Here is a 12,421-nt window from a genome sequence, read left to right on the forward strand (position 1 = left end):
GAAAGTTAAAGATGTGTACGATTTTACAAAAAAAAAAAAATATAAGAAAGCTGCTTACTGTACAATTACAACGTTTGACATTTTTGAACACAAGAAGAACAGTAAAAAGGCATCACTAGCTGTTAGGAGTGAAGGTTGAGTTTATGTAAAAGTTTAAACTGTTGTACACAATGTTCTGAAGTAAAGAAGGTAACGTCATGGCGCATGCAAACAAAACGGTATGTTTAATGTCATTTTTCACGATTATACTTCATCATTGACTACTACATCACTTTTCATTCTTATCCCTCAACGTTTGTCGATTAGATTGTGTCTTGGGTAGAAATGCCCAGATTCAAGCAATGGACTTTTAAAGTCCCTGTGTCTCGTTTTATACGAGCTTAACGCTGTTAAAGGTGTACCTCAACATTCCCGAATTGCATACATTCAGGCGAGGGTTGCTAAACACACGACCCTGTTAATTGTTGTTAACAAGATTGCGGAACATGTCAAGTATAAAAGAAACGATGAGATGGTATAATATTCAATTACTTTGTTAGAAATAAGGGAAGAAGAATTTTTAGGATTAATATCCGCGTCAATTAATCATTGGCTTGTTTGTTGAGTGTGTACGTCTACATGTATACATCGTATTTTATTTTTGACAATACAAATTGAATCATTATATTGGATTGCATTGGGCATATTTGATAGCGGTACCGATTCCACACCACAAGACCGGTTCAAAACATCATCTGGACAGTGCCCTCGAGGCAAGGACTACTCACCCGGTTACGTAGAAAAATAAGTCTAGTAAGCCAGAAATGGTGGACATGACGAAATAGACATACATTCAGGCGTTTCAAGCTTCATTTCACTTCCTCAAGCACGTAACGAATTCTTTCATTGGTGGATTTATCGGATAATAGTTACCATAATGATAAAAAGCGTAGGTAAAGTTTTGAAATTTGTCCGTAATTTATTCCGTCTATGCTCTGCACATATTACCCCATTTGTTTCAGATCACTCAGGCACCGGTGGATACATTTTCACCTTTTCACCACCGGTGTACACGGTTCGGTCCCAATTGTCTAGATTACGTTACGTTAGCTTTTACAAGTAAATGACTGCTTCCGCTGTTGCAGCTTTAATGCGTCTAAGGATATGCTTCATAACATCCGCCGGCCGATTTCGACTACATGAACCGATCGGATGCTTTTTATGGAACCGGTTCCAATGTCCGTTTATGTTGTAAACTTCCTATCCGGGTACGTCTCATTCGATGGACGTCCGCATGCATGTTCGCACAGTGACATACTGTACGACTTTGAATTACCTTTTTTTTTCTTCCCGCCCCCCAACATAAACTCACGACTTGGCGTGAATGGTTGTTTCTTTATTTCCGAGTCCTGCCGTATTGGTCTTCCGAATGCTTAACAACGTCTAGTAGGAAATCTGTTTTTCATGTTACTGTCGATCTTTCTGTTTATACTATACAACGTCAGGCGGAACAAAACAAAAGGCTTGCCCCTGTGCGAGTCACGAAAACAATCAGGAGCCTCGAATCTCCTGTAACGGTAACTCCGAGATTCTGCGCTCTTTCTGTGATGTCGGTACGGCGAAGGAATGTACCTAGAACTACGGTAAACTTCACAACACAGTGTAGTGGTTTGGTGATTATTTTACGGTTTAATCCTTCACTCGATATGTACCTCGCTGTCGTAGGAATTGATTGAACATAACGAAATATTGTGGGGAACAATCTAGTGCACCACGTTGACATAATAAATAATAAACATTCTTTGCCCTTCTTCACCATAAAATTGCCCCAGAAGTGTTACACTTTTTTCGTTTTATCGTTATTATACCTCCATTTTCCCTGTTGAAAAACTCATCAACAAGATAAACGGAAACTAACAAGCGCTTGCTGGAGGGGGAAATATTGTCATGCGGATTGCATACCTTGAGGCACAAACTGTTTGCCTGTGTTTTTACATAACATGGTCTACTGGATTAAGAGCTTGTTATCTTCCGTTTACCGTTGCCATTCATGTGCGTCTCCAGGAGGCGGACTGTTCGTAACGTTTTACACTTCACTGTTGCTGCAATTCCTTTCTAGCGTTCCGCTTCAAAAACCTCTCGAATTCAGTCTTTCATATATACAAAGGTATTCGATAGAGCAATTTTTCAATAGTACCTAATTAACAAAATTCCTAGCTAATACCGTGGTACGCGTGGTATACGCGGTTGCCTTGACAACTTCTTGCCTAACCTCACTGTTGTTAGTGTCCGTAGCGATTGGTTCTATTTTTACAATCTCAAACATGCGTCTCATATCGTTTCCGTCTTCATATGCCCTTTTTTCCGGATCCCCACAGGATCTTCCTAAACGATTGGCGTCACAATGACCATGACGAGCTACCATCACGCTATCGTGAGTCGTACAACATTATTAACGACGATACTGGTACGCTGTCACCGCGTAGGTTGCTCACGTTTTTATCCTATCCGGTCACGGTTCTTACGCTTAACTATCATATGCTTTTGCTTAATTCGTATATAAATAGAACAACGAGGAAAGGAGTTAACGAAGCGCGTTCGAACGCTGCGACAACGTGTCGTTGATGAGTGAATTGGTCGTGAGTTGTGCGTGAAATTTGTTGCAAAATCGTTTCAGCTCATCCTTGCAGACCCAGTGCACCGGGACGACCAACGTTTGAAGTGCTATGGTAGAGTAAAGCAGTAGGCGCATTGCCTTGTTTTTGGAGTAAGTAGGAAATCTCTCTCTTTCGCTATCTTTAGTCGCAAACAATTCGTAGTGGATCGACTGCGGAACGGTTAGGAACGGATGAAATGAAAAGATGCTCCCTGGCGGGTGCAAATGGGATCCACTAGGATGAAAGTCACCCGTTTCGAAACGATATTTCGATTACTATTTTGTATTACTTCATTCATTCGCTGCTGTCACTACCACTTTGTACAATCGCAGTCACACAGATGTATCATTTCCAGAAAACAACTTCACGCGCATACAGATTCACCTAAACACTCGCAAGTAGGACTGAACAAACGATCGAGCGATTGATCGAAGAAAAGAAAAAAAGGAGTGACTATCACAAACCTACCTAATTACAGGATCACTAGGGTTATACACAAAAATACACATACACACGGGAAGGCCTCATAGGTTTATCCCGTATAGTGCAAGTTCTAAGTTTCTCCCAGCTACTATGAACACGGCTCACAAATGTTCGAGCATTACACTCTCATCGCTTGGAATACTAGGAACCATTCCTAGCATACAGTATGTACTAATCCCATTTCAGTTCAACCGCACCCTTATATAGCTTAGTGGATTTTTACATTGCATCTTTTGCACCATTTTACTATCGCCACCGTTATCGTCTACATAACTACGACTTATTTATGCTGGTAGCTGGAGTAGTAGTATTATTAGTAGTAGCAGTAGTTGTAGTAATAGTAGTACTAATACTAAAAATAGCAGTAACAGTAGTAATAGTACTAGTAGTGGTGTATTCCGTTACACTTTTACACCCCACCGGCTCGACTTAAAGTTCGCTCACAGATCGCGCTCCTACTAGAGACTGAAGAGACTTCGAACCCGGGCCAACAGTCACCGTTTGTAGAGTGAGTCCTTGCCACCGCGCAACAGCGACCCACCGCCGCCACCCGTCGACGACGGTTTGAAGAACCCGAGCACATCCAGCGTACGGCGCGTACGCTGTATCAGCTCGTCCTTGTACTTCCAGATCGTGGTGTCACGCACCTGATTCTCCTTGAACTCCTCACAGCTCTTTTTCAGCGTTCGCACACAATCGGCCCGGTAGTGCTGCAGCTGAGCGTCATCCGTAGACACCGGGTACGAGTGACAGGTACCGCCGAGACACGCGATCGGAAAGTGATTATGCAGCGTCAGTACCCGTTCCGGGTTGTGGAAGCATTTGACGTACTGGTTGGGTTTGGTGTAATTCTTCGCGCGCGTTACGTGCTGTAGCATGTGCATGTACCGCGGCGTATCCTTCGCCCATTCATGGTCGTGCTGATCACCCCGATCGAAGAAGTACACGTTGCGTACATTGTAGCTTGGGTATGTGTCGTTCTTTAGCTTCATGCCCTTTGCGACCACACGTTCCATCAGATCGTGCCAGGTACGGTCTTCCGGTCGGCGTGGCATAATCACCTCGTCGATGTCGAGCAGTGCGATGAAGTTGTACTTGTACATGTTCTTGTACAGACAGTCGTTGTACGGTATCAGTTCGTTCTGCCGCTTGTGTGTCGTTTTCTTCGAGAGGAAAAGATGCTGGAAGCCGGGCACGTTCGGTTGCCCACCCGGAAGTGTCAGTGGCGTTACGTGCACTCGCTCCTGTTCCTCGTAGTACCGCAGCACCTTGGAGATATTTGGATGTACCTGTAGCTCATAGAAGAACACCTTGTCCGCACCGAGCATGCCTAGCAGCTCGATCCACTCGACCAAACGCACCGACAGATCATCGTACAGGAAGTCCAACCCTTTGACGCACACGGCAAAGCCACGCTTTTCATCGTCCAGCGGTCGGTTGTACAGCACGCGCAGATTGTTAGTGGCCGTGTCGCACTGCTTCTCCACCAGCGAAACCGAAGCCGGCACGAGTCCACGGAATGGTTTCGGGATCTGACAAGCGATCAGATACGGCTGATAGATGCCCTGCTTGTAGTTGCCCCACTTGTTGAACCAGATGTACTTGTACTCGAACGTCTTCACGATGAACGGTTCCTTCTGGCCGTCGAACCACAGCTGACAGAAAGTCTTCACCCGCGGCTCGATCCGGTCGATCATCCCGAGGATGCGTACGGCAGGTCCGATGCGCGAACGCTTCCGGATGTCGTAGTACGCACCGAACAGCTGGAACGTACCGTTCGTGCTGCGGAGCGTTTGCCAGTAAATGTTGTTGAACTCGAGCTCGAAGATTGACGGATAGCGGGCGCATGATGCCTTCTTCTGCACCACGTTCTTGTGCTTGCTCCAGTACGCGATCGGTAGCGAAGGAAGCCGCGATTCCACGTCCCGTACCAGCTGCTCGTCATCGATCACTGCAGAAATAAAGCGAAAGAAAGAAGAGAGGGAAAAAAAATGCAAATTAATCTATACCGCCAAACAATGTTAGGGTGTCGTGTTGAAGACAAAGATATTCCGAAATGAGCAAGCAGCGAACGAGTCCCAACGGTAGGCAAAAAGCATGCGACTCGTTGAGGATCACCACGAAATAGTGTCACGTACAAGGCATAATACAGTAGCCTAAGGGCATCATTAAGTTTAAGGATAGGCAGATAAGGTTTATAATAGGTGTGATTTGTTACCAGCTTGTCACGTAGTTGTTCATGTTTCAACGGTGTAGGAACAATGTGTTAAGGATTATTGGCAAAAATGTGATCATTAGCATATTGATAGTTTGGATTATTTAACTCGACCAATGTAAAACTTCCTCGAAAATTATTAATCATCTACTCAGTCAAGTCTATCTAAACATTAATCTGGTAATGTAAACCTTTTGATGTTAGTGAAAGAAAATTCAAGAATTTGGACGTCATACATGTGAGGTCCAGGGACGGAGATTCGGATAGAAGATATCAGAGCTTCAGCTCAACTTTTATTATCTTCTTTATGCCAGGCTTAACAATAAGCTCCTTTTGTGATACAAGGGCAAGATTACCAGACTTCTAATAATGGGAATGAACAACGTCACATGTAAAGTTATGAATGAAAGAAAACTGTCGGGGTCCTTTGACATTGACAAAGAAACGCGAAGATAGGCCTGTCTTCTTTTCGATTCCGCGATAGAAACTCAAATAAGGTGAGATCATCGGAAATCAATACTGTCCAAAGATTCTAGTGAGAAATGATCTGATTATTTTTAGGAAAAGGAATGTAAAGGCTGGTCTAATGATGAGCCATATGATTTGATCATATCGTTACACCGGTCAAACCAGCAAGCAGACGAAGACTTTTCAACCATTTCACAACGACGCAGTTGACATGGTAGGAATCGTGTGGGACGAGGTGATGATATAAAATAAGTAATTGCACTGCCCAAATAGTATGTTAATAAATAAAAATTTAAATTGTAAATATTACCAGAATATACTCATTAACTTGATATCGAAAAAAACAACCAAATTCACTAAAGTTTATTGTTTGTACTCAACTGCTCATTGCTGATACACATGCTCGTCACGCTTATTCGTTTTGGTAGGTAAAAATCAAGGCTCATAGCTTAACCATAGCTTACAAGCGATTTCAAGTGCACACAGCTCGTGCTGATGAAATTAAACAATGTGAGTATGTAATCCCGAACCGTAGCATTGTAAATACACTGTGTCTAGGACGCCACTGGCAAAAACAAACCAAACCGTGACCATGGCCGTACGTGACCACGCGTGTTTATCGCGATAAGCACAACTAGCGAGCGTGTGACTGTAACCAAAGTTGTGATTTGCCAAACGGAAATACAGGACCATTTGTCCGGGACGGTACGTGTATGTAAAGGTATTTCCTATGGAAAAAATATGGCCAACGTACCAACGTACTTGGTGATGAAGGATGAGTTGCATCGGAAAGTATTAGTAAAGCGAAATTATATAATATATTTATTTTTATGACATTATCAGTCATGGACATCAGCAAGATAAGATTGCTGGGAGCAGGGAGCGGGTTATTCTTTTAAGCTAAATACATCCAGATTTATCCCCACATGGAAACAGTAGAATAGGTTGGTTGTGCTTACAACTGACCACAAAGAAAGATGGTGTGTTATAAAATAATCATGATAATATAACGTATCATTCCCCGAAGGATTAGGCATATTGTGCTGCACAAGTAGTACTGTATGAGATTAATATCTGCAACAATATGATCAAGACTAATCGTACATTTTAATGACTCACACTCACATCATTGTAATAAAGCAAACAGGTTAAAAAAGCCAACACTCAACTGAACCAAACCTGATTGAACTTGTTGAGGTGATGAACAAAAAAAGCAATGTTTGGAGTACCCGAGAAATACAACGCTGTTTGGTGTAAAGGATACGACGATCCAACAGAACGACACACCACGAATGAGTTCATGCAGTTCGTGCGAAAGAACGATCCACGAGAAGCATGACCGCATAACGATGGTTTCGAATTTGAAATTATCATTATTCATTGTACCGTTAGCGTTCTGTGTCCATCCCATATCGTATGACCCGATATGTACAGCTTGTGCATCCTTACGTTCAGTATCTTCGCGCATCGACCGGGCGCGGATAGCCACAAAACAACAACGCCGACTAATTAGCCATTTTCCTCACCCGGTACCCGGTGGTGGAACGAATTAAAAGCTGAACTGATCTGACCAGCGAGAATATGCACGATCGCTAGCAACGGCATATTATTTGCACCACCTTGAGATTTGGCGTCGCAAATTGGAGTTCAATCCTTCGGTTCGTTCTCCTGTCCCAGCAGAGAGGCGTTACATGAATGAATAAGTGGACGAATAGTGGACCAATAAATTGGGAACGTGTTGAATTCCATTTCTTCCAGTGCAAACGCGTCATAGGCTGATACCACGACGACCTCGAACCGCTCGATCTTTAGCCTCGATTTCCAGTAATGCCACTGCATGAACGCCACTTTCCCGTCCTCTTTAAAGCAGCTTACACATTAGGGGTCAGCACGGCCCAGAATCACGTCCCCGGGGCTGGTTGTAATCGGGAATTCGAAAACGAAATCAAAGCTCATGTGATCGGAACCATTAATAGCGTTGGCGCCGTGTCTTTGCTCCGTACCCGAGACGGCTTTCGCTGAGTGGTTTCCGAACGGTCATCCACTCGGAACATCCAGAATTGGACGTCAGAATTCGATGTGGTTGGGCCTGTCCACCACCACACGGTGGTTCGGTGCACCACGGCAGTCAATGTACAGTTACTTGATCTAAATCCCGAACCTATACCCGACTACATCCACAAGACGGTTCCCAGATCGTGCGATCACCTTTCCCGGAGCCCTGCGCAAAGGCGAAACTCGCGATAAATCAATAGACGAAACGCACACGACGAAAGCACCCGCGTGCTGATGACGGTGACGATGGTGTTCCGCTGGACGAAAATAGGCAAAAATCGGAACGAATCGTATGATGGACATGTATGGTGATCCGTCCATCTACTTCGACCCGTGCTGTAGCTGGTGGCCCTTGGAATTAGGAGAAGGTGTGGTGGGCGTCCTCAAAAGATGGCCTCCATTCCGGGCAGCTAGCGCATTCCGGAGGATGGGTTTGGGATCATTACTTCTCACACGACATGCCGAATGTCACACGCTGGTATGCTGCGTTTGGCTTCGTGCAAAGGAAGATCGCTTGGTAGTTTATCTATTTTCCCTTCTGAACTCTGTTTGTCCCCGATTAGTTTCCTGTTTTGATCAATTTATCTGCTGTTGTATCTTAAAACAAACAAACGTTCTACGGTCGCTTCAAGCTAGTACAAGGCATTTTTGAGGTCAACCATCAACAATAAATCGACGCTTTTCTCTACTCTTCAGTTGTTTGGTCCCATGTGTGGTATTTGATTTCTTCTTTCACAATTAATAGCACCTTGGCACTCACTTTCTTTAACCTCCCTTTAAGCTTTAAAGTATGCAAATTTGGCAGCAAATGTCCAATACCCTGCAGAAATTCGTTGCTCCCTGATTTACTGCAGATTATAAATCATTTATTTATGTAAAACAAACTTCACCTGAACAAACAATTCAGAAGAATATAAGTGGGTCAAGAAGAGGCTTTTAGCTCACGATTTAAAATGAAAGAAAAAAGAAGGATCGAAGCTTAAAATACATTTCGTTCCCATTTCTCTTTAAACAAAACAAAAAAAGGTTACCAGAACGTTTCGAAATCGTGTAAAATATATTGGACCTACAGTGAATAACATTCTAATAAGCGCATGATCATTGTTCATCATAAAATCTGAATATCAAACAATTATTGCTGATATTGTTGTATCTAATTTGTCAATTTGATTGATCAGACCATATTTCCTTTTAGTCCTTCAGTAAAAAAGACATTCGTACGATATAAATTCCCGCGAACGAACAAAACATTGTGCAGTAAATCTAAACTAAACTTAAATGTTTATTGTTTTCTTTAATTTATTCATTATTTGTCAGAAAAGAAAAATAATGACTTAATTCTTAATTATGTGTCGTCCAATGATTATTTTTTTATTACTTGTAATTTAAGAAACAGAGGAACCCTATTGAAGTTTTTGGTTTTCGTCAACATTACTAACTTATTACAATATTCAAAATTTGACCGTATATCCGATATGTTTCGTCTAGAAGCATTTCATTGAACATTTTTAAGTTGTTTAACAAAATGTTGTTGTTTTTGTAGAAAACGACAGCAAAACAATTAATTTTCCAAATCTAACTAAACCATTTTTTGGTAATTATTATGCTCACTTATAGGCATTGCAATCACTGTAGTTCTGCTTCTATTTTAAGTTTTTCTCTCAGCATACTCCAAATCTATCGCAATTGAATGGTCATAAAAACATTTACGATCAATTCGTTGTTAAACTTTTCAACTTTACTAGTACAATATTGCCGTCGAGTCTGCCCTTGATTGTTGTGCCCAGTTTAGTGGTTGTTGGGAAGTCTGCGTCGCGTCGTATTCTTTCACTCGCCCAAGAACATAAGTTTTCGGTGATTGGATGGAGCGTGTGTATGTAAATAATGTTTTGTTGGCATAGTTTACGACCGGCACGGTAATGGCGGTTCGCCTGTCGAGGTTGGTGGCAAGTTCGTCAGCCTCAGCTCCGGGAGACATCTTCGATAATCGTCCGCTTTAAGAATGAGAAGTGATGTTCCATGTGTGCACGCACGATTGTCGCACCCCACGAGACAAAGTAGGCGTTAAATTGTTCAACGTGACAGACGCTATAAATTGTCTTTACGGCCCTAAGGCAGATTTGAAACACTGGGAGACCTTTTCCCGTCTCCCGAGCAGAACGTTCCTTTCGACAGTACGTTAAAAGTGCAAAGATTCACTTCGTTTGTAACGTATCGATTAAAAATGGCTTTATTTATTGTTTATTCAACACTTGGAATCGTTAACCACCTAAACGAAAAGGAAGAAAAAACACCGAACCACGACGTGACGCTCACCCCATTTCTGCCACTCAAACCACGGGAAAATAAACCAGGATTGAGCTTCAAAGGAACTTGATGTTTACCGTGTGCAAATAAACTGTTTTGTGGCGAATCCAATGTGACTTTAATGCTTTTGCTGTAGAACGGAAACGACAATCCGTCCGCCTTTATCCGACCGATGATCGGAGTGGATAAGTATGTTCGTTGCGGAGCCTTTCTTTGAAATTGAGTTGCACATTTGATGGTTGGCTGTGAAGAGGACAAGCACAGCGATAAGAGGGAACCAAATGTGTACGAACGGTTTACAAAATCAAGCGCGGTAAAGTGTAAAGTTAAAAGTAAACGATTGCCTTCTCTCCATAAAACATGTGCTAAACGGATCGTCTTCGAGAGGGTTCGAAAATTTGCTCAAAACGATTTCATAAAAATCCTACAAGAAGTAATTAAAACTGATTCCAAAGTGCTATTAAATCATTCTTCTTTGTTCATTTACGGGTCTAATCAAGTGGAATCGTGGCGAGGAGGCGGCACAAGCAGTTACTTATTTGGCTTCAGAGTGTTCTTCAACTGTGTGCTGTTCTTCAGCCATGCAATCAACTGACCTCCTAGACCTGGGCAATCGATTAAACGATGATCAGTAAGCAAAAAAAAAAAAACACAACATTCAACGCAGTAATGCAAAAATAGCAGACGCCATTTGCGAACTGGACAGCACGAATCGAAACATCCGGGAATTCAACCCCGGGTTGCAGCACTCAGCTACCCAAACGGAAGTTTTTTCACTTAGCAGTCTGCCCGAACCGAGTGTTCGAGTGGAGTTCTGGAGGGAGAACACAGCAGACTTTCCGCACCGCACAGCCATGTTGATGAGCCTCCAGTTACACTTCCTCGCCAATGCAGCGACGACCAGCCGTAATGGGACGGACAGGTTTCGCATTTTATTAGCTTCCCCGATGTGACTGAAGAATGCTAATCATGCATACAGATTCCAACGAACGGCGCGGGTTGGAACAGCGCAATCGTGGTGGAAGAGATGAGTCGTAGTGGCATCGCACCGGCACAAGTGGGTAATCTTCCCATCGACTTACCAGCACGATTATCGACGAGCACCTCGTCAACGCCGGCCATTGCGCCCGCCAGCCCGGCCGGTGACAGGTAGCGGTCGGTGGTGGTCGAGGTGGCCTCATTTCCGGTCCATCGGTTGTCCTTGTTTAGCAGCAGCCGGCCGTTAATGGGCGATTGCTGGAACTGGTGCGGCATCACCGGGTCGCCGTTCAGCTTGAAGAAGCCCAGCACCAGAAACGACCAGATGCCGAGCCCGAAGATGAACTTGAACACGACCCGCGTCTTTGGCGACATACGGTGCGACATGGTGGCGATGGCCTTGTTGACTCACGGTCGCGGTGCGTGTGTGTAAGGGCTTGAAGGAAGATGAAAATTGATACGCCTTATGCGAGGGGGGCGTTGCTGCAACTAAACTTGCAACTTGCTGCGAACCGCCGGGCGCCCTTTATCGTGGCTGGAGCAATCCTTCAGACTTGCCTCGGTCGCTGCTGGACGTACGCAGACGGTGCATCGGTAGGCGGCTGCTGTCGCATGGTGTGTACGGTTGGTGTGTTGATGCCGTTCGTTGGTAGCATCGACGAAAAGCACTCCGGAATAGCTGCAACGACAAAGAACAACACAACACGTTAATAGGCAATCACCTGGAATTGTTCGTAACTAATAGCCATATTTGTGACCCGCTGCCGTAGCTTCGGATACATGGGTATGATGAATGAGGCAGCCATAATTAGACACTAAAAGCGCATCGTGTGGCAGTACTACACACGTACGCAACGGGGAGGAGTCGAGGCTTCCGCCTATGTGACATGCATGCGAATGCAAGACGTTTGACGTGGCCGGGTGAAGGTAGTATAGACCACAAACGAATCCACCGTTCCACCCCGGGCCGATAAACGCCAATAAATGTTTGCGGACACCTTTCGAAAACTGCGACAACTCCGCGTAACTTTGACGGTCATTCTAATTTGGCGTTGACATCTGTGGGGGGACCACACAGACCTTCTACGGCGATGGTGGCAGTCACCTTTACGGTACATCCACGTTATCGCGAAAAACCTCCTCGCTCAGTGCTCGCTTCTGCTGCATTGCTCGAGAACCCATCCAGCACGGTTGGCACACGACGGATCTCCTGAAGCTGCAACACCGGTCACGAATGATTTCAATCACTCGAGCAACCATTTGCATAACGCTGTCCATC

The 12,421-nt window shown here is 44.1% G+C and overlaps 1 protein-coding gene across 1 annotated transcript; it reads right to left on the reverse strand.

The window, feature by feature from the left end:
• Positions 1 to 3,613: 3,613 nt before the first annotated feature.
• On the reverse strand, positions 3,614 to 11,529 carry LOC128706782 (uncharacterized). Its single transcript, XM_053801724.1, has 2 exons — positions 11,247 to 11,529; positions 3,614 to 5,070 (listed from the first exon to the last, which is right to left on the reverse strand). Exons 1-2 carry the CDS (start codon positions 11,527 to 11,529, stop codon positions 3,614 to 3,616), a joined length of 1,740 nt encoding a protein of 579 aa, XP_053657699.1.
• Between the last annotated feature and the right edge of the window lie 892 nt (positions 11,530 to 12,421).

This window comes from Anopheles marshallii, chromosome 2, assembly GCF_943734725.1.
Source record: "Anopheles marshallii chromosome 2, idAnoMarsDA_429_01, whole genome shotgun sequence".
Taxonomy (NCBI): domain Eukaryota; kingdom Metazoa; phylum Arthropoda; class Insecta; order Diptera; family Culicidae; genus Anopheles; species Anopheles marshallii.